Raw genomic sequence first — 27,005 nt, 5'->3', positions numbered from 1 at the left:
CCAGACAGCTTGGTTCATTACCTCAGCCCATACATTGATAGAATCATTTCTTCTTTTTCTTCTCAGGCTTTTCCTTTTCTTTTTCCCTTTCCTTCGCAGCCTGCTGCTTTGCTTTCTTATCTTTTGGAGAGATCTTGCCTTTCTTTCGCGCTTTCAGTAGTTCTTCAAATCTCCCGAATCCTCTCCGCACCATCATCCCGCGCCACCAGGCCTGAATCTGCAAACGAGACGGGCGGGCTCAGCCCCAGCCGCAGCCGCTGCGGGGCGCTGTCTGCCCTGACGGGGGCTGGGGCTGCAGAGAACCGGCCGGGATTAGAATTCCAAAGGGAGCCAGTCATTCAGGCCAATTTTTATTTCTTTTTCTTTTTTTTATTGTAGGGGATTCATTGAGGGTACAATAAGCCAGGTTACACTGATTGCATTTGCTAGGTAAAGGCCCTCTTGCAAACATGTCTTGCCCCCAGAAGGTGTGGCACACACCAAGGCCCCACCCTTCTCCCTCCTTCCCTCTTTCTGCTTTTCCTCCCCCCCCCATGACCTTCATTGTCATTAATTGTCCTCATATCAAAATTGAGTACATAGGATTCATGCTTCTCCATTCTTCTTCTTCTTTTTTTTTATTGTTGGGGATTCATTGAGGATACAATAAGCCAGGTTACACTGATTGCAATGGTTAGGTAAAGTCCCTCATGCTTCTCCATTCTTGTGATGCTTTACTAAGAATAATGTCTTCCACTTCCATCCAGGTTAATAAGAAGGATGTAAAGTCTCCATTTTTTTTTAATAGCTGAATAGTATTTCATGGTATACATATACCACAGCTTGTTGATCCATTTCTGGGTTGGTGGGCATTTAGGCTGTTTCCACATTTTGGCATTGTAAATTGAGCTGCAATAAACAGTCTAGTACAAGTGTCCTTATGATAAAAGGATTTTTTTCCTTCTGGGTAGATGCCCAGTAATGGGATTGCAGGATAAAATGGGAGGTCTAGCTTGAGTGCTTTGAGATTTCTCCATACTTCCTTCCAGAAAGGTTGAACTAGTTTGCAGTCCCACCAGCAGTGTAAAAGTGTTCCCTTCTCTCCACATCCACGCCAGCATCTGCAGTTTTGAGATTTTGTGATGTGGGCCATTCTCACTGGGGTTAGATGGTATCTCAGGGTGGTTTTGATTTGCATTTCTCTAATATATAGAGATGATGAACATTTTTTCATATGTTTGTTAGCCATTCGTCTGTCTTCTTTAGAGAAGGTTCTATTCATGTCTCTTGCCCATTGGTAGATGGGATTCTAGGCTTTTTTCATGTGGATTAATTTGAGTTCTCTATAGATCCTAGTTATCAAGCTTTTGTCTGATTGAAAATATGCAAATATCCTTTCCCATTGGTGTAGGTTGTCTCTTTGCTTTGGTTGTTGTCTCCGTGGCTGTACAGAAGCTTTTCAGTTTAATGAAGTCCCATTTGTTTATTTTTGTTGTTGTTGCAATTGCCATGGCAGTCTTCTTCATGAAGTCTTTCCCCAGGCCAGTATCTTCCAGTGTTTTTCCTATGCTTTCTTTGAGGATTTTTATTGTTTCATGTCAGGCCAATTTTTAAAAGTATAGACTTTAGTGCTTTTGTGTGCCGGGCACTGTTGTAGGTTTTTGGCAGCAGCAGTGAGGCTGCGTTCAGGGCGCTCGTTTCCGGGCAAGAGAGGAGGCCACAGTGAGCGCGGGCGACCTGCCAAGTGATCCGGCTGGAGAAGGGCGCCGGGGCAGGCTGAGCTCCGATCCTGCCCCACTCCCGTCACTGGCCCGCCGAGCCCTTCCACTTGCCCAGGAACACGCCTCCCAGTGTCGCCCCGCGTCCTTGCCGTGCTTCTGAGGCCCCACTGGCTGCGCTCCCGCCTCCCTCCGACCGCTCGCCCTGCTCACCGGCCCTGCCCGGGGGCCTCGCCCGGCTCGGAGGCACCGCCCTTTGCGGGAGCCGAGTCCTGACCCTCGGGGCTCACCCCGCAGCCAGCTGCGTTCAGCTGCCCTTGCCAGGGACTGAACTGCGTCCCCCAATTCATATGTTGAAGCCCAAATGTCCAAGGTGATACAGTATTTGGAGACAGGGCTTTGGGGAGATAATCAGATTTAAATGGGTGAGATTAGCGGCCTCAGGGGAGGCAGGACAGAGACCTCACACGCGGGAGCATCAGCCCCGCTGCACAGCCGGGAGGCCTCACCAGGCCGGCCCCTGCTGAATTCTTGCCTAGGACAGTGAGAAGACACATTTCTGTTATTTGAGCCTCCATCTGTGGTGCTGTGTTCAAACCCCTCCAGCTCAAAGAGCCATCTTTCCAGTGAAGCCCCAGCAACCTGGGGTAAAGCAGCCCGGCTCCTCCGCACACGCGCATGCGCAGACGCACACGTGTGTGTGCACACACAGACACATGCGCACAGAACACGCAGACACAGACACGCGCACGTGCCCACACACACGTATGTGCACATGCTGGCGCAGAGAGACAGACATGAGCACGCCCACACACGCAGTCACAGACACACGCGTGCAGTGCACACATACGCCATTTCCTGCGGGTTCAGTCCCCTTTCCTGCAACTTCCCCCCACCCACAGCACTCTAACGAATGTAATTTTATGTTATTTCCTTCTAGGTTCCAAGCAACAGGAGGACAGAAATACTTGTTTTGTATGCTGCTGTCTCTCCAGTCCCTAGAACAATGTCTGGCACTCAGCAGAAGCTCCTTGAACACTCACTGAATGAATGGACGTGAGGGAGAGGCGAACACTCGCTGAATGAATGGACGTGAGGCTCTGCGAGAGGACACGCAGCAGAGACAGTGAAGCAAGGCTGGACTACTGCCAGACCTAAGGGAGCATCTCTGGGCATGGCAAGGAACCCGAGGAGCCCGTGCCGAGGCCCTGGGGCGGGAGCACACTTGGTCCCTGGAGGAGCACCGGGTCCTGACTGGGACTGAGCGTGTAGGGGGGCAAGGGTGAGCCAGGCCTGGAAACGGCCGGTCAGCCCATGTGACCCTCCAGGCCACAGTACCCTCCAGAGGCACTTGGGAATTTATGGGGCTCTTTTTTTTTTGTTTCTTTGTTTTTTTTGTTTTCCCAAGATAACCATTTATTTTATTTTTTATTATTAAATCATAGCTGTGTACATTAGTGCAATCAAGGGGTAGAATGTGCTGGTTTCATATACAATCTGAAATATTTTCATCAAACTGTTTAATATAGCCTTCATGACATTTTCTTAGTTACTGTATGTAGACATTTGTATTCTGCATTTAGCAAGTTTCGCCTGTACCCATTCTAAGATGCACCATAGGTGTGGCCCCACCAATTACCCTCCCTCCACCCCAACCTCCCTCCTCTCCTCAGCTCCCTTTGTTTTCTTAAGGTGACCGTGTGGTGGGTTGTGTGACAGGTGCCCTGGTTTGCATAGCCTAAGGGTGAGCAGGAGGGACAGGCTGAAGGCAATACACGTTCCTGAGCTTTGGGGAAAGCACCCCCATATGCACCCCTGCCTAAAGTCAGCCTGAGAATGCAACAACAGACAGAAAAGGAAAAAACAGAAGAACAACTCAAAATACTACTGGGGATATTGAGAAAACGAATGACTTGGAGGGCTGGGTGAGCAATCCTTTTGCTAGGGAGGTGGTTTCCAATTCTATCAAGAAAATTGAGGAAATGCTAGTTGCTATGTCAGCTAAGACCTACTATCTGATTTGGGGGGTATAAATCTGGGAGAATTTTGGAGATGTCTGAAGCATTGCTATTTAAAACAGAACAGTACAGGCAAAGAAAGCTTCTACTCTCACCAACTCATCTATGTGAATACAGTTTATCAGGGTTTTTATCTGTAAAATGAAAAAGTAGGAGTAGAATCTAGATAAACTCTGTCTTATTCTAGTAATCAGCAATATTTATGCATGAATATATAAACCGATTTTAAAAAATCCCTCTCATTTGGGCATAGTCTTCTAAAAAATCCTACATGTCTAATAATTATCAATTATTTCTTATAAATAATTTGTAATAAATTTTATGTTGTTTTAGATAATTTTATACTACTATTAATTGTGATGTAACACAGTTATTTTGTTGCACAGAAGTACAAATGAACAATTTATGAAAGACTTAAAAATATATATATCTATAACCTTAGGATCAATTCTGAGAAAACAGTGGAATGGAAAAAACATGTTCAAGAAGAAAAGGAAGGCTGGGCAAGGTGGCTCATGCCTGTAATCCTAGCACTTGGGAGGCTGAGGCAGGTGGATTGCCTTAGCTCATAGGTTGGAGACTAGCCTGAGCCAGAGTGAGACCTCGTCTGGAAAAATAGTTGGGTGCTGTGGTGGGCACCTGTAGTCCTAGCTACTTGGACAGCTGAGGCAAGAGAATTGCTTGAGCCCAAGAGTTTGAGGTTGCTGTGAGCTGTGATGCCACAGCACTCTAATGAGCCTGACAAAATGAGACTCTGTCTCAAAAAAAAAAAAAGAAAAAGAAAAGGAATATGATATAAAATTTCTGCCTATAAAATGAGAGCTTGTTCAAGTATTTATAAATTGATATAGACAGATTATAATGGTATTTAGATTCCACTGGACACATTTAGAATGTAGATCTAACAGCTCATTATAAAGTGTCAACATTTAAAATTCACCCAAAATCCTTTGCACTGATTTAAACTTTATGACAAAAAAATTTAATATCAATTTTAAAATATGCCAGAGGGCACAAGGGTTTTCCAGCTGCTTTTGGAAAGTATGCAATCAAAAACTGCAATTTTCATTTTTTCAGTGTCGTTATTCCTGAGTATGTATATATGTATATATACACTTAGGAATAACTACATGTATGTATATACATATATACATATATATAAATAAATATTTTAATATAAATCATTTTCCTTTTCGTTCTCCTTTATGTTGCAAACTCAGGCCTTATTTTGATTTATTAAAATTGTGTGTTTGGGTAGTTTTTCTATCTCTGAATTCAATAGCAGAATACTAAAGGTGGTATCACAAAATATTTCTTGAAGAAAAGAGGGCAGGTCTGATAGAGTTGGGGCCACTGAGAGAGGGTCTTGCAGACCAGAGGCTATGACTCTAACTCTAGAGAATGTGACTACTGAGTGGGGGCTGCGTCATGGGGGAGTCCCCCCAGAGGCAGGGATGCTAGTTATGGGTTAAGTGGTTGTCTAGATGAGAGGCCAGTTGAAGAGCATATTGTCTGAAGTGGACACATTCCCAGCCCACCTGGGGTCTCCTCGGTCTCCTGGGCTCTCAGCCCTTTGATTCTAGTTAGTGGCAAAGCAGAACCCTGGTCTCTGGGCCTATATGTCTAATAATTATCAATTATTTATTACAAATAACTTGTAATAAATAAATGCTTTCATTTCTAATTTTCCAACCTTACCTTTGTTAATACAAACTTTTTTCACTCCAATGAAATAGTCCAAGGATTTTAGATTGTTTTGAAATTTTAAGTTTTGGGTTCCTTTGCCCGTTGGGTTCTTATCTGACAAGAGATAAGGTATATAAAAGACAGAAATTCTAGGGCTGACATTAAAAAATTCTCTCACTTGGCCTAGAGACAGACATAAAATTAAATAAGTCTGTTCTGTAAAAGGACAGGTATGGCTTCATAAGGAGTCTCTTCAGAGAATAATCTGTAATGTATTTAAACACTAGCCTCCCCAAAGCAACTGTAAATGTGTTATCACGAGTCTGCAGTGACTTTACCTTTGTTGTCTGAATTTTCAGGATTCTGTTTTCCTTGAGGAAATCCCACACGGCCTCCCTGCCTTGAGCACACACGTCTTTGGGGGGTTCTTCCATGGGATTCTCCGAAAGTGTCAGAACCTTGAGATTCACCAGGTAATCTAGATCCTCTGGAAGATGGGTGAGCAAGTTGTCATCTAGCAGCAATTCTTTCAAAGCTGAAAAGATTATTTTTAAACATGGTGGATTTATCCTAAGAACAAACATTAAGCTGTTACCTACACCTGCCTGGGTATGTGAGAGCTCCAACCCGGAATTAGTAAGAGGCCAGGAGGGAGGGTGCATAGGACTGGCTTGGCTGTCTGTACCATCTACAGAAGGTCTGTCTCTGTGTCTGCTCCTTCTCCAGATAAAGAGAATGGAATTTAGTCTTATGATACTTCCATCCTTCTAAGAGCGGATGTCTTTGTTTCATTGTTGTTTTTTTTAGTTTAGGGCAGCAGTTGCTAACTGGAACTGACAGCTCCCTGGCAAAAACCTCCCTCCTACCTGCTCCTGGGGTCAGCAGAGTTCTGGGGAAACTGGCCATGGGAGCCTGTGGGTGGACAGTCCAGCTTCCCACAGGCCTCCCTGCTGTTATATCAGGTGTTGGCCTACCCGGCACTGTCACCTGCCTGATCCTTAAAAAGAGCCGGGGTCTGGCACCTGACTCACAGTGTCATTTCTGTGCTACTCTCAAGTTAATAAGCAAATTAATTTTTTGAAAAAAATTCCATCTGGCATAAAAATAATATATATAAATTATTGTAAGCAGACATGTGGCATGCAAAAACAGCAAAGAAAGGATAAAAATGATTCTCCCTCTCTTCCCTTTCCTACCAACCCTGTTATATCTTAGTTGCTACAAGGAACTACTGTTATCAGATTGTGAGTTCTGGTACATGCACCCAAAACTTTGTAAAGCAAAATGCTGTCATCTCCTAGAGAATGGGCTGAGTCTGTATTTTTCAGTGTAAGAAACTTTTAAATAGTTCACTGAAAGAGAAAAATGTCTTGGAAAGCATAAAAAAGATGCTCAAAATCAGTCAACAGAAGAAATGTAAATTAAACACCAAAATGCAATGTTTAATCAGTCACATAGGCAGAGACGAAAGGTTTGGGAATACCCAGTATTGGGGGAGAAGACAGAAATGACTTTTAAATCGTACTCAGTGATAAATGCCTTACAAACTCAGTCACTTCTCTCTGCGTGCTTCACCAAAAGAGAGGATAAATAAAGAAAATTTTGTCATGAGACTGGATGCTTAGAAAACAGAAACAAATCATACGCATTTGAAAAGAATAAGCAAAATGAACGTGTAAAAACTGCATCCTCTAGTCCAATTACTTTTGCATGTTTATTTCCTGCTGCTGTGCCATCTAATAAAATGCATCTGATTTAATGAGCCAAATCAGGTTCTCTTTTCTATAACTTCTTTATAACTTTATAACTCAAAGTTGTTGGAGCCAGTGTAAATAAATAGTACAGACAGCAAAATAGTAAACACGAAAGCATTTTGAGACTATTTCACTCCTGCAGGGCCCAAGGGCAGGATAAGATGTGTGTGCAGGAGCGTTCCCAGGAGCGTCCCAGCCCCGCCTGATCCATGAAAGGGGAACAGCTGCTTCCATATACTGTTCACCCATCCTGCCTCCATTAGAGAATCACCCCAGGGATTCAGCACATTGTGGCCAAAAAGTGGATGGAGGGGTGAAGGGCTGGATGTACAGATAAAGAATGGTCTACCCAGAGACTACCACTGTCAGTGAAAAGAAGAAAAAAAAAGAAGAGTGGCTTAGGCTGGTGGGAAAAGTTTGGGTTTTTAAATAGGAACCATATATGATTTTCACGTCAATCAAAGAGCTCAAAAGTTCCCTTGCTATACTTACCACTACTTATAATTTGCATTTTACATTATTCTACGTAGAATAGGTACAGTAACGTACTGATCCTCTGAGTTCTTCATCTCAAAAAAAAAGAAAAAAGTCTCACTTTGTTGTCCTGGGTACAGCGCTTTTATGTCACAGCTCACAACAAGCTCAAACTCTTGAGGTCAAGTGATCCTCTTGCCTCAGCCTCCCAAGTAGCTGGGACTACAGGTGTCGGCCACAATGCCTGGCTATTTTTAGAGACGGGGGTCTCGCTCTGGCTCAGGCTGGTCTCGAACCTGTGAGCTCAGGCGATCCACTCTCCTTGGCTTCCCAAAGTGCTGGGATTACAGGTGTGAGCCACCATGCCTGGCCAATCTTCTGAGTTCTTTGAATAGCCCTTCTTTATCAGCCTGGCTCATATTTTCACATGTCTGTATCTTTGAATGACTAACCCATGACGCCAGTGAGATCTCCATCTCAAATTCCCATAAAGTCCTTGTAATTGTTTGGCCATTACAAACACATTACATCACAACAACAGCAACAACAACCCCACACAACAGTCCCCTTGCTAATTTCACTACTTTGGGTGAAATACTTTTTCTTTTATTCAAAGGACTTAGTGATCTAAGTGAAAATTTACTGCAAGACTCCAGGTCCAAATTCTGGCATATAGCAAGTATTCAGTAAATTATTGCTGGTGCTGTAATGAATATACGAATGAATATTAATTTTCTTAGCTGTTTTTATTTACTTCTCTTTTCAACTCCCAATAAACAATCTAACTGCCTTTGCAAGACTGTTAGCTGCACTAACCAGGACACCTGGCCTCCCCCTCGTCCCTAGTGAACCCTGCAAGCAGCCCCTGGGATAGGGCTCAGCTCTGCAGACAATGAGGTCAGTTGTCACGGGAGGTGTGGCTCAAACTCTGTGGACTGTGGGTCTGTAAAGTTTCCTCACCTTGTGCTTGGCAAATGGCATCTGGGAGCACCTTAAGCAAATTGTGCCGGCAATCAAGAACTTCCAGGTGAGGCATGGACCCCAAGGCGGCAGGCAGGGTCTCCAGATAATTGTTCTCCATGTACAGCTCTTTAAGACTCTGGAATAACAGAAAGTATGAAAATGTAATGCCCCTCACCTGGACAAAAGAATTACAATAACGAGAACCACCTGTGGGCCTCGCACACCTTCAATAGGGGAAATTATGCACCAAGATAAAGGGAGAAGCGTATTTAAAGGACCATGATCCAGAAACAAAAATTATATTTTAGCAAAGCCATTAGACTTGGTTTCCATTTATGCAGGGAAAAGAGAATATGGGGATCTCGTGCTTATTTGTTTTACTAAAACGTTATGGGAAATAATTTTGGTCATTAGCTACCTGTGTCATTTGCTCCCTCTTAACAGTCAATCACCTGTGGGGGCTGCTGAAACCCAATTAGAATCGCCTCAGATATGAACGCAGTATCACCTGTGTGGAGGCAGACAAAACCCACAGAGAGTGGGCTGGGTATATTCAAAGTAAGTATTTTCTACTTCACTGAGCAACAATTTAATATTTGCATTCCACCCTAAGATTGTGGCATGGCATATAAAGAGCAAGATGGTGAACATTGTTGTTTGTTTGAGACAGTTTCACTTTGTCACCCTCAGTAAAGTGCTCTGGCATCATAGCTCACAGCAACCTCAAACTTCTGGGCTTAAGCAATCCTCCTGCCCCAGCTTCCCAAGTAGCTGGGACTACAGGCGCCCACCACAACGCCTGGCTAATTTTTAGAGACAGAGTCTCACTCTTGCTCAGGCTAGTCTTGAACTCCTGAGCTCAAGAGATCCACCTGCCTTGGCCTCCCAGAGTGCTGGGATTACAGGTGTGAGCCACCTCACCTGGCCCTGATGAAAAGTGTTTTGAGAACATAAGGCAAAGGAAGGGAGAATTAGGAACAGCAGCTCTGTGTCACACCGAGAATCACCTGAGCTGTGTGCCACGGCGTTATGCATTACTGTGGGTTATGTAGTGGCCACATCTACCTCATTAAGAGTTCAGTAATTGGAACTTGGAAAAAAAATAACAGTTCTTTAAAGGATGAGTATTAAAGACACACAAGTATGGCTACTTTGAATGGAGTTATCTTGCTGTTTTGCTGGGACTCTGCACAACACTGTACACCCACCTTCCACAGGAACCATCTCCACAAGTAGCCCCAGAGGTGGACTGGACAGGAACCTAGGTCTCTGGTTAGGGCTACCATTAGGGTTAGGATTCCCAACAGAGAATGGGAATCCAGAGATCTGGGCACCAGAATGCAGGCTCCAGCCATGCCACTCCTATGACACTTTAACTTCAAAATAGCTTGATTTTCAGGGGATTACTTATATAAAATGGACATACAAAATGGAAAGAGGCAAAACTCAATTTCTGTGGTGAAACGTGTCCAGCCACAGTGGAGAGAAGGTGTCAAGACATTTACAGTAGAAATCACAATAAAATGCCACGGGAGTTGTTCAGTGACAGCGTGAGCCTCAAAATGTAAAAACGACTGCTTGTTTAGGGCCGGAAATCCAGCATGGCTGATTCCACATCACCTGGGGGACTGGGTATGTTTCTCAGTTTCCGCCAACTTAAGATCAGAGACACCTGCTTCCTTGCCTGCACCCTGGGGGAGGCTTACCTGCAGTTTTGCAATGTTTTCTGGCACACAGGTAAGCTTGGCTCCTTGGTCTTGCCCAATGTATAATTTTTCTAAAGATTCTAAAGAAAAGACTTCCTCCGGAAAGGAAAGGAACTCATTTCCTGATAGTCCAAGTATCTTCAGTTTTGAAAGTGAGCACAACTCTGAAGGCAACTAGAAGTATTCCAAAAAGACCAATTTCAGGTTAAGAATATTTTTAACAGAAAATAAATTGGGCTTTTGGTTTTAAGGCAGATTGCTAAACAAAAAGTGAAGCGACTTAGCATCTTCTGCTAATGAAAAGTTTGCAGGTGTGTCTGTATGACAGCATTTATGTGAGACCTGAAGTCTCTGCTCTTCACTTTCATGCAATGGTTTAAACTAGAGCAATTTTTACCCTATTTTCTTGCAATTTGTGAACTGTAGAGTGGCAAATGCTTGATACTATTGGAAAAAAGTACTCATGTGTTGTGTAGTATTACAGTGATAATGTTCATAATAAATTCAATTATTGAAACTGTTAAATACAGTGACATGACCCTTCATTCTAAAGGGCTTTAATAATTTCGAAAGTTCAATGGAAATGTGGGTTGGAAGTAAACACATGTTCAGACCGTCTGTGATCAGAGCATTCAGGGAACACGATCATGATTCCATCTGGTCACGTTCTGCTTTCCACGGAGACCTTAGGCCTGTGCCAGAGCCGGCCCGGACAGGCATTTCCAGACGGCCCTGGAAGGCCTGACATGTTTCTCCATTGCAACCCTCTAACGCAGTGGCTGAGTATATTTCAAGTATTATTTACACACAACCTCTCGTAAAGAAATGTCTGCTACCTTTGATGGACACTTCTGATCATCAGATTTCCTTCTATCAAATCAAATCGTACATCACCGTTATACTGGTCTTTTTCTGCCCCTCTCGAACCTCGTGGAACAAAAATATCATGCTTAAAATATGTGGCACAATCACCCTGTTGGTTATGTTACAGAGATACCTTATTCTCTTGTGGAAAGAAAAAGCCAAGCTATATATATATATTTTTAATTACTATTAAATCATAACTGTGTACATTAATGCAATCATGGGGCACCATACACTGGTTTTATAAACAGTTTGACACATTTTCATCACACTGGTTAACAGCCTTCCTGGCATTTTCTTACTGTGTTAAGACAATTATATTCTACATTTACTAAGTTTTACATGTACCATTGTACGATGCACTGCAGGTGTAATCCCACCAATCACCCTCCCTCCGCCCAGTCTCCCCCCTCCCTCCCCTCCCTCTCCCATTCCCCATATTCTTAGGTTATAACTGGGTTACAGCTTATATATTTCAATGGCTTCACAACTCATAAGTTTCCATCTCTGGCTTTATCTCTGCAAATCTCTCCTCCTTCCCCCTGCTTCAGCCCTTGCATTCCTCCCACCAGTTCCTGAATTGGCCACCCTGCTTTTATTCTGACTGGAGCTCAGCTCAGCCACCACCACCCTCTATAGATGGGTGGTGTAGACAGATAATTGGTGAATGGGTTATTCAGAGTGGGAGAAAAAAGAACCTCCCCCAGCCCACACCCACTACAGATACAGGTTTATCTGTAAAGGCGTCACATACCTGGAACCTTACATAATGCGTTTTTCTCTTTTTTTGGGTATAGGGTGAGGGCTCGTTTTTTTTTATTGTTGGGGATTCATTGAGGGTACAATAAGCCAGGTTACACTGATTGCAATTGTTAGGTAAAGTCCCTCTTGCAATTGTGTCTTGTCCCCATAAACTGTGACACACACCAAGGCCCCACGCCCCTCCCTCCTTCCCTCTGTTTACCCCCCCATAACCATAATTGTCATTATTGTCCTCATATCAAAATTGAGTACATAGGATTCATGCTTCTCCATTCTTGTGATGCTTTACTAAGAATAATGTCTTCCACGTCCATCCAGCTTAATACAAAGGATGTAAAGTCTCCATTTTTTTTAATGGCTGAATAGTATTCCATGGTATACATATACCACTGCTTGTTAATCCATTCCTGGGTCGGTGGGCATTTAGGCTGTTTCCACATTTTGGCGATTGTAAATTGAGCTGCAATAAACAGTCTAGTACAAGTGTCCTTATGATAAAAGGATTTTTTTCCTTCTGGGTAGATGCCCAGCAATGGGATTGCAGGATCAAATGGGAGGTCTAGCTTGAGTGCTTTGAGGTTTCTCCATACTTCCTTCCAGAAAGGTTGTACTAGTTTGCAGTCCCATCAGCAGTGTAAAAGTGTTCCCTTCTCTCCACATCCACGCCAGCATCTGCAGTTTTGAGATTTTGTGATGTGGGCCATTCTCACTGGGGTTAGATGATATCTCAGGGTTGTTTTGATTTGCATTTCTCTAATATATAGAGATGATGAACATTTTTTTTTTTTTTTTTTTTTTCTGGGTAAGAGGTCAGTATCCTTTATTATGTATAATTCATCCCTCAAAATTTTACATAAAATGAAGCATTCAAGCCCTATCAATCTGAAATCTTAGACTAAACGTACATATACAACTTTGAAAAGTCTTATAAGTCTAAATGCATTTTCAATGACTTGACTTAAAGGCAGTGTCTGTGTGGTTCCTTGTAATATTGAAAGCTGTATTATTTAGCTATAAAACAACGAGAAGTGGGAGATTTTCATTATCAGTATGAGTAACTGATTTTTATACATTACATAGTGGTCATTTCTCTGTCATAAAATTGCAACACCTAAGTAAGAGTTGTTATTAAAAATGAGTTTCCTGTGGCAAAAAAAAAAAAAAGAATGGCTCAAGGTAAAGAAACTGTGAAAAATCCATGTTTTATACCATCTTTCACTCACTTCTTCACTTTACCCCAAAGTTCCTTTACATAGCTCGGAATGCTAAAGACTGTATGGTTTCCTACTACCATTTCCAAAGGATGAATCAAATGCTTCCTGACCCTGGTACCTGGGATGAGTATTTTGAAACCTTCATCAAAGGAAAAGGTAAAGGAAAATCTTTTTTTTTTTTTTTTTTTTTTTGCAGTTTTGGCCAGGGCTGGGTTTGAACCCACCACCTCTGGCATATGGCACCAGTGCCCTACCCCTTTGAGCCACAGGCACCACCCAAGGAAAATCCTTTTGCATTCTCACTCTAGCAAGGCTTACTCTAGGAAATCAGGCAAACCATTTCAATTCCCTAGAATGCCATGTTCCTTATTGGGTGTGATTCCCACAGATTGGGACCGGACAGAGTACACTGGCTGCTTTTACTGTGCACACCCACTGCTGTCAGCAAACATCTTCCACCTGATTCAAAAGCCTTTATTCTGGGTCACATGGCCCACAGAGCTGCCCCCATTCCAAAGAGTATCCCTGTCCCAATATGAGGGAATAACAAACATGAAGCCACCTTAGGTGGCAAATAACCCCAAAGTTGTCCCAACCTACATCACCCTTAAATTCAGGACCCTTAGGACGTATCCGATACAGAATTGGTTTTTCTCTCTCTCCACTGCACTTTAGGTAACTAAAATCCCTGACATCCAAAAGGTGCTATACCACCTCTAAGTGGACTGTTCCATGTCCTCTGTTTCAGTGGCCTGGGGTTCCTGGTTTGACCATGTGAAAGGATGGTGGGAGATAAAAGACAGATACCGAGTTCTCTTCCTCTTCTTCGAGGACATAAAGAGAGTGAGTAAAGGCCCTTTGGAAGAACTATGTCAGACCCAGGTGCAGAAAAATCCAAAGTTGTTTCAAGGCTGTACTTGTGGGAGGGATGTCCCAAAGAATTGAACTGTGTCTTTCTGATACTTTCCTCCGTTCTAATCCAATGTTGCTCTGACCACAGGACCAAAAGCGTGAAATTCAGAAGGTGATGCAGTTCATGGGAAAGAGCCTGGATGAAACAGTGATAGATAAAATTGTCCAGGAGACATCATTTGAGAAAATGAAAGAAAATCCCATGATAAATCGTTCTACAATTCCCAAATCTATCCTGGATCAGTCCATTTCCCCCTTCATGAGAAAAGGTTTGTGAAGCCTCTTTTTTTTTTTTTTTTAATTTTTTTTTTTTTTTTTATTGTTGGGGATTCATTGAGGGTACAATAAGCCAGTTACACTGATTGCAATTGTTAGGTAAAGTCCCTCTTGCAATCATGTCTTGCCCCCATAAAGTGTGACACACACTAAGGCCCCACCCCCCTCCCTCCATCCCTCTTTCTGCACCCCCCCATAACCTTAATTCTCATTAATTGTCCTCATATCAAGATTGAGTACATAGGATTCATGCTTCTCCATTCTTGTGATGCTTTACTAAGAATAATGTCTTCCACTTCCATCCAGGTTAATACGAAGGATGTAAAGTCTCCATTTTTTTTAGTGGCTGAATAGTATTCCATGGTATACATATACCACAGCTTGTTAATCCATTCCTGGGTTGGTGGGCATTTAGGCTGTTTCCACATTTTGGCGATTGTAAATTGAGCTGCAATAAACAGTCTAGTACAAGTGTCCTTATGATAAAAGGATTTTTTTCCTTCTGGGTAGATGCCCAGTAATGGGATTGCAGGATCAAATGGGAGGTCTAGGTTGAGTGCTTTGAGGTTTCTCCATACTTCCTTCCAGAAAGGTTGTACTAGTTTGCAGTCCCACCAGCAGTGTAAAAGTGTTCCCTTCTCTCCACATCCACGCCAGCATCTGCAGTTTTGAGATTTTGTGATGTGGGCCATTCTCACTGGGGTTAGATGATATCTCAGGGTTGTTTTGATTTGCATTTCTCTAATATATAGAGATGATGAACATTTTTTCATGTGTTTGTTAGCCATTCGTCTGTCGTCTTTAGAGAAAGTTCTATTCATGTCTCTTGCCCATTGATATATGGGATTGTTGGCTTTTTTCATGTGGATTAATTTGAGTTCTCTATAGATCCTAGTTATCAAGCTTTTGTCTGATTGAAAATATGCAAATATCCTTTCCCATTGTGTAGGTTGTCTCTTTGCTTTGGTTATTGTCTCCTTAGCTGTATAGAAGCTTTTCAGTTTAATGAAGTCCCATTTGTTTATTTTTGTTGTTGTTGCAATTGCCATGGCAGTCTTCTTCATGAAGTCTTTCCCCAGGCCAATATCTTCCAGTGTTTTTCCTATGCTTTCTTTGAGGATTTTTATTGTTTCATGCCTTAAATTTAAGTCCTTTATCCATCTTGAATCAAGTTTTGTGAGTGGGGAAAGGTTTGGGTCCAGTTTCAGTCTTTTACATGTAGACATCCAGTTCTCCCAACACCATTTGTGGAATAGGGAGTCTTTCCCCCAAGGTATGTTCTTGTTTGGTTTAACAAAGATTAGGTGGTTGTAAAATGTTAGTTTCATTTCTTGGTTTTCAATTCGATTCCAAGTGTCTATGTCTCTGTTTTTGTGCCAGTACCATGATGTCTTGAGCACTCTGGCTTTGTAGTACAGATTAAAATCTGGTATGCTGATGCCCCCAGCTTTATTTTTGTTACAGAGAACTGCCTTAGCTATACGGGGTTTTTTCCAGTTCCATACAAAACGCAGAATCATTTTTTCCAAATCTTGAAAGTACGATGTTGGTATTTTGATAGGAATGGCATTGAATAGGTGGATTGCTTTGGGAAGTATAGACATTTTAACAATGTTGATTCTTCCCATCCATGAGCATGGTATGTTCTTCCATTTGTTAATATCCTCTGCTATTTCCTTTCTGAGGATTTCATAGTTTTCTTTATAGAGGTCCTTCACCTCCTTCGTTAGGTATATTCCTAGGTATTTCATTTTCTTTGAAACTATGGTGAAGGGAGTTGTGTCCTTAATTAGCTTCTCATCTTGACTGTTATTGGTGTACACAAAGGCTACTGACTTGTGGACATTGATTTTATATCCTGAAACATTACTGTATTTTTTGATGACTTCTAGGAGTCTTGTGGTTGAGTCTTTGGGGTTCTCTAAGTATAAGATCATGTCGTCAGCAGAGAGGGAGAGTTTGACCTCCTCTGCTTCCATTTGGATTCCCTTTATTTCCTTGTCTTGCCTAATTGTATTGGCTAGAACTTCCAGCACTACGTTGAATAGTAAAGGTGACAGAGGACAACCTTGTCTGGTTCCAGTTCTAAGAGGAAAAGCTTTCAGTTTTTCTCCATTCAGTAAAATATTGGCTGTGGGTTTGTCATAGATAGCTTCAATCAGTTTTAGAAATGTGCCACTTATGCCTATACTCTTCAGTGTTCTAATTAGAAAAGGATGCTGGATTTTATCAAATGCTTTTTCTGCATCTATTGAGAGGATCATGTGATCTTTATTTTCGCCTCTGTTAATATGGTGGATAACGTTTATAGACTTGCGTATGTTAAACCAGCCTTGCATCCCTGGGATGAAGCCTACTTGATCATGATGAATGACTTTTTTGATGATAAGCTGTAATCTATTGGCTAGGATTTTGTTGAGAATTTTCGCATCTATATTCATGAGTGAGATTGGTCTGAAATTCTCCTTTTTGTTTGGGTCTTTTCCTGGTTTTGGTATCAGGGTGATGTTTGCTTCATAGAATGTGTTGGGGAAGATTCCTTCTTCCTCAATTTTTTGGAATAATTTCTGCAGTATAGGAATAAGCTCTTCCTTGAAGGTTTGATAGAATTCTGGTGTGAAGACATCTGGACCAGGGCATTTTTTGGTTGGAAGATTTTTTATTGTTTCTTTGATCTCAGTGCTTGAAATTGGTCTGTTCAGGAGCTCTATTTCTTCCTGGCTGAGTCTAGGGAGAGGGTGTGATTCCAAATATTGATCCATTTCTTTCACATTGTCAAATTTCTGGGCATAGAGTTTCTGGTAGTATTCAGAGATGATCTCTTGTATCTCTGTGGGATCAGTTGTTATTTCCCCTTTATCATTTCTGATTGAGGTTATTAGAGATTTTACTTTTCTATTCCTTGTTAGTCTGGCCAATGGTTTATCTATTTTATTTATTTTTTCAAAAAACCAACTCCTTGTTTCATTAATTTTCTGAATGATTCTTTTGTTTTCAATTTCATTGATCTCTGATTTGATTTTGGATATTTCTTTTCTTCTACTGAGTTTAAGCTTAGATTGTTCTTCTTTTTCCAATTCCATAAGATCTCTTGTGAGATTGTTGATGTGCTCTCTTGCTGTTTTTCGAATGTAGGCATCTAAAGTGATGAATTTTCCTCTCAAAACTGCTTTTGCAGTATCCCATAGGTTTTGGTAGCTTGTGTCTTCATTGTTGTTATGCTCAAGGAAGTTAATGATTTCCTGTTTTATTTCTTCCTGCACCCATCTGTTATTCAACAGAAGATTATTTAATTTCCATGCCTTTGCATGGGGTCGAGCATTTTTGTTAGAGTTGAGTTCCACCTTTAGTGCCTTATGGTCTGAGAAGATACAAGGTAAAATTTCAATTCTTTTGATTCTGTTGATATTTGTTTTGTGTCCCAGGATATGATCAATTTTGGAGAATGTTCCATGGGGTGATGAGAAGAATGTATATTCTTTATCTTTGGGATGGAGTGTTCTATATGCATCTTATCAAGCACAGTTGTTCTAGGGTCTCATTTAAATCTCTTATATCCTTGTTTAATTTCTGTTTAGAGGATCTGTCCAGCTCTGTAAGAGGAGTGTTAAGGTCCCCTGTTATTATGGTATTATCAGATATCATATTGCTCAGACTGAGTAAGGTCTGTTTCAAGAATCTGGGAGCATTTAAATTGGGTGCATAAATATTTAGAATTGAAATGTCTTCTTGTTGTATTTTTCCCTTGACCAATATAAAGTGACCATCTTTGTCTTTTTTGACTTTAGTTGCTTTAAATCCACATGTATCTGAAAATAAGATTGCAACTCCTCTTTTCTTCTGAATTCCATTTGCCTGAAAAATTGTCTTCCAACCCTTGACTCGGAGCTTTAATTTGTCTTTTGAAGCCAGGTGTGTTTCTTGCAGACAGCAAATGGATGGCTTGTGTTTTTTAATCCAGTCAACCAATCTATGTCTCTTCAGTGGGGAATTCAAGCCCACTGAACATTTATTGAGATAATTGATAAGTGTGGTAGTATTCTATTCGTCTTATTTGGTGAGAGTCCATTGCTTAGTTTTATCTTTTGCATCAGTGTGGAGGTTAGGTTCTGTCCTTTAATTTCTGATTTCTTATTTTGCTGTTGATCCATTGTGGTGGTCAGTGTGCAGAACAGGTTGAAGTATTTCCTGTAGAGCTGGTCTTGTTGTGGCGAATTTCCTCAATGTTTGTATATCCGTAAATGATTTGATTTGTCCATCAATTTTGAAGCTTAGCTTAGCAGAGTACAGAATTCTGGGCTGGAAATTGTTCTGTTTAAGTAGATTAAAGGTAGATGACCATTGTCTTCTTGCTTGGAAAGTTTCATTAGAGAAGTCTGCAGTCACTCTGATGGATTTGCCCCTGTAGGTCAACTGGCGCTTACTCCTGGCAGCTTGCAGAATCTTTTCTTTTGTCTTGACTTTGGACAGGTTCATCACAATGTGTCTTGGAGAAGCTCGGTTAGAGTTGAGGCGACCTGGGGTCCGATAGCCCTCTGAAAGCAGTGTGTCAGAATCTTTGGTGATATTTGGGAAATTTTCTTTTATAATATTCTCTAGTATGGCTTCCATTCCTCTGGGGCATTCTTCTTCCCCTTCTGGAATTCCTATAACTCGTTTGTTGGAATGCTTCATAAAGTCCCATAATTCTGACAGTGAACGTTCTGCTTTCTCTCTCTTCTTTTCTGCTTCTTTTTTATCTGAGTTATCTCAAAACTTTGTCTTCTACCTCTGAAATTCTTTCTTCTGCATGGTCTAACCTGTTGCTGATACTTTCCATTGCATCTTTCAGTTCCCTGATTGACTGTTTTATTTCCTTCAGCTCTGCTATATCCTTTTTATATTCTTCGTATCATTCATCTCTTATTTGATTCTGTTTTTGGATTTCCTTTTCGTTATTTTCCACTTTACTAGCAGTTTCCTTCATTGTTTCCATCATTTCTTTCATTGTTTTCAACATGTGTATTCTAAATTCCCTTTCTGTCATTCCTAACATTTCTTTATAGGTGGAATCCTCTGCAGTAGCTACCTCATGGTCCCCGGCGGGGTTGTTCTGGACTGGTTCTTCATGTTGCCTGGAGTTTTCTGCTGATTCTTCCTCATGAGTGATTTCTTTTATCTGTTTCCTTGCCCTGATTTTCCTTTCACTTCCTCTTGCTCTCGTGCCTGTGGACTAAGGGTTACAGGACCAGAAGGGTGAGAAGGTTGAAGAGCAAAAAAGGGATGAAAGAAAGGAGGACCGTGTGATAAGAAAAAAAAAGAAAAATAGAGAAAGGAGAGGGGGTGGGTAAAAGGAATATTGACAAAAAGAAGAGAGGCACAGAAAGAGGGAGACAGAGCAATATAGGTGTACAGTAGGGTACTTTGATACAACCTTAAAAAAAAAACAAAACACCTTCTGGGGGTGCCCAGTTGGGTGGTTCCCTTGAGGTCAGCAGCTCTTTGCTAACCTGATCAGCCACAGTACCCCACGTCCACCAAGTAGAGACGAAAGACAAAAATGCTATAAATCAAACCAAAACAAGCAAACAGAAAACTTTACGGGATAAAATTGGGTGGAAAACCAAATAATAGCAGTAGAAACACTAACAAAAATGAAGTTCTAGTTATTGAAATAGGGAGCAATGGGAAATTATAATTAAACTAGAAAAATTGAGAAAGAAAAAGGATCTGTATGGAAAAGGTTGAACTGAAGAAACAAAACAACAATCAACAACATCAAAATAAACAAAAAAAACAACCAAACCAAAAAAAAAAAACAAAAAACAAAACACAACCAAAAACAAAGGAGTATGTATATGTTATTGAATATTGTTTGGGCAACACGTGGTCTTCTCGGGTATGAGATGTTAATCACAGTTCTGATATGACTGGAGGCTGCTAGTTTCTCAAACCCCAGCAGGTAGACACCCTAAATCTCTCTTCAGCCCACTTAAAAGGCACTTTGAACTTGTTCACTTGCTGAGCAGAAGCTTTCCAAGGGAAGTGCTTGTTGCTGGAATCACTGCTGAAGTGGCTATCCACTTACCCTGTGTGCCAAAACTGGTCTCCCTCTGCCCCCGAGGGTTAGGGCTGCAAGGCGGCTCAGACCCCGCCCTTAGGCTACTTGGTCGCTGGGTTACCCGCTCTAGCTGTGCGACCCTGAGGGCGGAGCTTGCCGGGGCAGATCGCTCACAATGGCTGCCTGTGACCCAGAGCCAAACACTATTAGCTCCGTCTGGCTCAGCGGCTCAGACTGGGGCCCTAGACAAAGGCCAAAGTTCTCCACACTCCTGCTCAGGCTCTCCCCAAGGCAGTTCAGCTGAGTGCCAAGTCCAAAGACACCAAAACAGTTCACAGGTAAGGCCTTTCTGGTTTGCAGTCTCGCTGCTACTGAATTTACAGTTGCGGGCAGGTTTAGACGGACTGAACACACGCGACCACTTGCCGGTTTTCAACTGTTTTAGTCCTCCTCTTGGGGTCCAGTAGTCTCTCGCTGACTCCCAGTATCCTCTCAGGGGTGATGATAGGCAGATCCCACCAGCCAGAGATGCCTGGAGTCCTATCTCCCCAGACTCACGGTGCCCAGATGCAAGGAAGCTGTTACTCGGCTGCCATCTTGCTCCGCCCCTCGAGGGCTCGTTTTTCTAAAACTGCTGTGAAATGTTTCCAGTTTTATTTATTCACTTATACTTTTAATTAGATCAAGTCAATCTCCAGGGAACTGATGTTCACGCTTTCCTCCTGGCTTATTTCAGAGACTTAGACCCTTCCATACGAAGCACCTGCATTCAGTGAGCCCACAGCAGCGGGAAGAGAGTTCTCTCTCTTTTTTTTTTTTTGGAAAATAAAAACTTTTTTTCCATGTATACATTAATGTACTTATGGGGTACAATGTGCTGATTTTATATACAATTTGGAATGTTTACATCAAACTGGTTAACATAGCTTCACTTCACTTAATTATCGTTAAGACATTTATACTCTACACTTAATAGATTTGACATGTACCCTTGCCATCTGCACCACAGGTGTGGTCCCACTGTTTACCCTCCCTCCACCCAACCTCCTCCCTTCCCTCTCCCCCTCCTCTTTCTCCCTTCATTCTGGGCTATAGTTGTGTTTTATTTTTCATATGAAAGTGTGGGTGATTATAAATTGGTTTCATAATAGTACTGAGTACACTGGATACTGTTTCTTCCATTCTTGAGATACTTTACTAAGAAGAATATGTTCCAGCTCCATCCATGTAAACATGAAAGAGGTAAAGTCTCCATCTTTCTTTAAGGCTGCATAATATTCCATGGTATACATATACCACAATTTATTAATCCATTCATGGGTCAATGGGCACTTGGGCTTGGGAAGAGATTTCTCCATCTAACCATTTAATTACAATGCAGTGATTCCACTATATTGCTGTTTCTTAACTCACAGTTTAGCTTTTCTTTTACAAAACACACTGTATGTTCAAAGAATTCTTTTTCAGGATACACAAGATCCAATAGGTAGTGTCATCATTGTTATATTAAAGTATATAGAATGGGAATAAATGTGGATTTACAGAAAATCTGTAAAGTATCACATGAGGACGGTAATGGACGTGTGCCGTTCCGAGGTTGGGGATATTGCCTTGGCTTTCTCCCTTAATAGACATATACACATATAAATGAAATCTACATAGGTATGCTTTGAAAGTCAGACATTTCTGCATCACCCTGGTGAGTACAGAAGATACCGGCCAGGCTTGAAGAACCAAAAATCCATCAGTTGAGTATTTGGGGTGGGAGAGAGAAGGAATTGCCTTAAAGACCCTGTGTCATGGAGGCCAGAGCACAGGGCCTCGAGGTTGAGAAGGTGTCAGCGTAAGAGAAAACTGAGAAGGGAGGACAAATGCACAAAAATGCCATCACAACAACTGAGACTGAAAAGCAATGGTATGTGGAGGTGTTGGAGGTGTTCACTTTCAAAATGATGATGTTTACCTTGTCTGCATCTCACTGCAGTTGGACTTCTGGTAAAACTTGGGGCTGGATGAGGCTTAGACTAGTTAACAAATGGTCCTCGTGTGGCTTCTCTTAACATTTTTCCAGGACAGGATTAGGTGTCACTTTGACTCACCAGGAATCAAGTCAGCGTCTGGCTTCCCAAGAGTGCTTTATGTTTTGAGTCTTTCACTTCAACGGTGGAACGAAAGACTTTGTCCACTAAATGAAATTTCTTAGGTCAGCAGAAGAATAGTTCAGGGATGTACTCTCATGCACCCCTGAAAATCCCCCAACACGGTTGCTACCTCAGTAGAGATTAAATCCCACATTCTCTTCCTAAAGCTTCAAGTAAACATCAAAATATTTACTTCCTGCAAGGCAATTTTAAAACCAAATAGCAACTGGGTGGGTGGGTGGGGGGAGTTCTAGAAATTTAAAATCACATAAAACAGTAAAAAAAAGTAAGGCCAGGACTTTTATGACGTGCGGTGAACACAGGAGACTGGTGTCCAGGCCAGCAAAGCGCCTGCCACAGGTCACGGCTGCTGGTTTCTTTAGCCTCCTTCCCCCCTCTGCAGTTGTCCTTTGCTTTGAAAAGAAATTCTGTTCTTTCTAATTAAAAAATTTCAAATCTTAAACAGCCTAAATGCCCACCAACTCAGCAATGGATTCACAAGCTGTGGTATATATACACTATGGAATACTATTCAGCCAATAAAAAAAATGGAGACTTTACAGCCTTTGTATTAAGCTGGATGGAAGTGGAAGACATTATTCTTAGTAAAGCATCTTAAGAATGGAGAAGCATGAATCCTATGTACTCAATTTTGATATGAGGACAATTAATGATGCAGTGGGGGTGGGGGAAGGGAAGAGCAGAGAGAGGGAAGGAGCGAGGGGGTGGGGCCTTGGTGTGTGCCACACCTTTTGGGGGCAAGACACGATTGTAAGAGGAACTTTACCTAACAAATGCAATCAGCGTAACCTGGCTTCTTGTAATCTCGATGAATCCCCAACAATAAATTAAAAAAATCCAAACCTTTTAATAAACAAAGTGAAATGTTGCAATTAAAATGCGCCTCCCTTACGGTCCCTTCTCCATTTGTCAATACCCTTCTTCCTTCTTCCCAGAGGCAGCCACCATCAAGAATTTACTGAGTTTTGTTCCAAATCATCTTTATACTTTTAAAACACATCCATAAAGTATGTGTTGTGTGTGTGTGTACATTTATTCATTTATATAAGAAGTTTTGTCTGATTTAAAAATGTATCATAAGGTCCTAGAATTTGGTGTGGAACCTTATGTTTTTCTTTTTAATAAACTCATTTCGAGACCTGTCCACACTGGCAGAGACAGTGCCAGTCCCCGTGGATTACCGTGCAGTATCCCAGTTTATGAACATGCTACTCGCCGACGCGCTGGTTGTCTCGCAAACTTCTTTATCAACAAGGCGAAAACCACCATTTGAACACGCCAGCTGGCACACACAAGGGACAGTTTCTCTAGCGACAAATCTGTTTTCACAGTTTCCTAAAGATGGAACATTAAGCTTTCAAGGCTGTGCATGACCAGAACAATCCGCCGTTCGGGGAAACCGGGTCAGGAAGGGGGGTCTTTGTTGGGGATGCGGAGCCTGGAGCCCCGCAGCTCCAGACTGGGACCTCGGCTCTGTCCCTTACAAGCAGCAGGCCGGGGACAGCTTAGCTGAGCTCCCCGCCACTCGTTTCCTTCACACACCACTGAGGTCAGAGGTGAAGGTCCTGCGACCCGCACCTGCGCGTTCAGAGTCCGCGAGGAAGGAACGCAGGGGGCAGCACCTCCGTGTTACGCAGACCCGGCACCCCCGGACTTCCGCCCGTGCAGCCAGTTCGCGTTCGCGGTTCGCACCCGGAGCCCCGACCTGCGGACGGGGGCTGTACCTGCCCGATCCTGTTGTCGTCCAGCGCCAGGACCTCCAGCTTCCGCAGCGCGCAGAGCTGGCGCGGGCAGTGGTCCAGCAGGTTGCGGCTGAGGTCCAGGAAGCGCAGGTTGACCAGCCGCCGGAAGGAGCCGCGCAGCCGCCGCAGCCCCGCGTCGCTCAGGTACAGCAGGTGCAGCGACGGCCAGCGGCACAGCAGGCGCGGCACCTTCTCCAGGCGGTTCCCGCTCAGCCCGACCTCCGTCATCTCGGCCAGCTCGGCCAGGCCGTGCGGGACTCCGCGCAGCAGGTTGTGCGACACGTCGAGCACCGACATGCCGCCGCAGCGGCCCAGCGCCTCGGGCAGGCAGGGCAGGCTGTTGTGTGCCACGTAGAGCTTGTGCAGCGCTACCAGGTGCCCGACCTCCTCCGGGATGGTCGCGACCCTGTTCTCGTCCAGGTCGATGGTGTGCAGCTGCTCCAGCGCGCACAGCTCGGCAGGGAACGCGTCGAACTGGTTCTGGCCCAGGTAGATCTCCCGCAGCTTGGTGAGGTTCACCACCTCCTTGGGCAGCAGCCGCAGGTGGTTCCCGGTGAGGCCCAGCAGCTCCAGGTGGTGCAGACTCTTGCAGATGACCGCGGGCAGCTCGGCCAGGCCGGCGTGGTAGAGTCGCAGCTCGCGCAGGGCGCGCAGGCGGCTGAGCACGGGCAGCGCGGCGGCGGGGACACTGTTGGCGCTCAGGTCCAGCCTCTGCAGGTGGCTCAGCAGCCCCAGCTGCGGGCACAGGCTCCGCAGCTTGTTGTTATGCAGGTAGAGGGTCGTGATGTGCTGCAGGTGCCGGATGTCGGGGGGCAGCTCCTCAATCTGGTTGTCCTCCAGATGCAGCTCCTCCAGCTCCTGCCGCGCCAGGATCTCAGGCGGGATCGCGGTCAGGCCCCGACTGGACGCGTCCATGAAAAACGTCCTGTCGGCCACTTGGGGATGGTCTCTCAGATGAAGTGTGGATAAATGTTCTGCTTTTGTTGCATCCTTTGACATTATTTTGAAGAAAAGTTCAAATGGTCAAAACCTGAACTGTGAAAAGAAAGAAAAACACCGTTTGCCACGAGACCTGCGGTCCTTAAGAAAAATAAAGTTAAAATCTGGGTGGTTAAACTTAGCAGCTGAAGTTGTGACAGGATGGAAAACCACGGGTTTCGTGCTTCACCTTAGGACAAGAATTAAAGTGTAGGCTCCTCTTCCTCATTAATACATTGACTCAAATTGGAAACAAAAGCACTAATTCCAGTTTTTTAAAATGCCTATTTTTTTTATTAAATCATAGCTATGTACATTAATGCAATCATGGGGTACAATGTACTAGTTTTATATACAATTTGAAATATTTTCATCAAATTGATTAACATAGCCTTCACAGCATTTTCTTAGTTATTGTTTTAAGACATTTGTATTCTACATTTAGTAAATTTCACATGTACCCTTGTGAGATGCACCATAGGTGTGGTCCCACCATTTACCCCTCCCCACCACCCATCCTTCCTCCTCCCCTCCCCTCCCTCTCAAAACTGCCTATTTTGATTCTGTTGCCTGGTGGATGCAGAAGGTCACAAAAGATTGTTGTTCTTACCAAAACACCAAGAAAATACTAGGAAAAGTTCATATTGTTAATCAGTTGTAGATGGAGAGAAGGTTCAAGTAACTCCTGGGGACAGACCATCCTTCCTAAACAACTAGAGACCAGCCATTCAGCCCTGTCCTGCCCTGGGCATGTTTAGGCTTGGAGACTGGCGGGCACAGGAGGGAGCCGCCTGCAGGCACAGGAACTTCTGGGACAAGGAGACCCAGTCAAGCATAGCAGCCATGTGTGGGCTGGAACCGTGGGTAAGAACTTGGAGCAGCACACAGGCAGACTCAGTTCTTGCCACTAGCCAGTTCTCCCCGTTAGTCTTCGGGCAACTACCTGGCCTTTCCCTCAGAGAGAAGTTGCAGGCTGGACTGAAGAACAGAAAGATCCCGCATTTCAGGTCTCCGTTCCTACCGTTTGCCCGAAAATAAGACCTACTTACAGGAAAGATAAGACGTCCCCTGAAAATAAGACCTAGCGCATCTTTGGGAGCACACCTTAAAATAAGACACCGTCTTATTTTCGGGAAACAGGGTAAGCCTGGCTGGAGGGAGGGGCCCAATCCTCAAGACATCTGAAACTGCAGTGAATTGAAATGAACCAGAGTTTCAATCTAGAAAGAGATTAAAGTCCTTACAAAGAAGACAAGTGTATGGATTAGAATACTTAACAATGTTAAGATGTCAATATTATCCTAACTTGATCTATGGTTTCAATGCAATTCCAATCAAAGACTCAGCAGTATTTTTTTTTTTAGAAGCTGACAAGCTGGTTCTAAAATTTATATGAAAATGCAAAGGATCTAAACATAATCTTGAATAATAAAAAGTATCAGCAGACTTCAATATTAGACTTATAAATCAAGATGTAATATATTATAGAAGACCAATCTTTAATATACAGATACACATACCCCCCTCCTGACAAAGTCGTCCATGGCCTGAGGCCGGCTGGGTAGACTGCAGGGGCTCTGATTTGCGTTTTGGTGGGGGCGTTCCTGCTGGAGTGCCCGGATTTCTTATCCATCACAGAGGCCCAGTCCTGAGGTGAAGGGGGTGCATTTCATCCCTACAGTAAGTATCCCTACTCCTTACGGCATGACAGTATGAGGTTCAGATCCTAGTTACTTTATGCTTAGTCTCAAAAAGAG

The 27,005-nt window shown here is 43.1% G+C and overlaps 1 protein-coding gene across 2 annotated transcripts; it reads right to left on the bottom strand.

Moving 5' to 3' along the window:
- On the bottom strand, window positions 1-25,656 carry LRRIQ4 (leucine rich repeats and IQ motif containing 4). 2 transcript variants are annotated; one of them, XM_053600178.1, is made up of 5 exons: window positions 24,253-25,656; window positions 10,299-10,472; window positions 8,590-8,728; window positions 5,740-5,936; window positions 1-217 (listed from the first exon to the last, which is right to left on the bottom strand). In XM_053600178.1, the coding sequence occupies exons 1-5, from the start codon at window positions 25,267-25,269 to the stop codon at window positions 44-46; spliced, it is 1,701 nt and encodes a 566-aa protein (XP_053456153.1). In that variant the 5' UTR covers window positions 25,270-25,656; the 3' UTR covers window positions 1-43. The 2 variants fall into 2 exon arrangements, with proteins under 2 accessions (XP_053456153.1, XP_053456154.1); XM_053600179.1 differs by having other exon boundaries at window positions 5,740-5,888.
- Between the last annotated feature and the right edge of the window lie 1,349 nt (window positions 25,657-27,005).

The sequence above is a fragment of the Nycticebus coucang genome, chromosome 8 (assembly GCF_027406575.1).
Source record: "Nycticebus coucang isolate mNycCou1 chromosome 8, mNycCou1.pri, whole genome shotgun sequence".
Classification (NCBI taxonomy): Eukaryota; Metazoa; Chordata; class Mammalia; order Primates; family Lorisidae; genus Nycticebus; species Nycticebus coucang.
Note: the sequence above shows the minus strand (reverse complement) of the source record. Positions and strands in the feature narration are given on the sequence as shown.

Bases quoted from the DNA above. Each gene is read 5' to 3' on its own strand.
- LRRIQ4 (XM_053600178.1), bottom strand. From the start codon at position 25,269: ATGTCAAAGGATGCAACAAAAGCAGAACATTTATCCACACTTCATCTG. The intron at 10,473-24,252 runs GTACAGCCCCCG...GAATACTTCTAG, and splicing joins ACGACAACAGGATCGGGCAG to TTGCCTTCAGAGTTGTGCTC. The intron at 5,937-8,589 runs GTGAGGAAACTT...TAATCTTTTCAG, and splicing joins TGCCATTTGCCAAGCACAAG to CTTTGAAAGAATTGCTGCTA.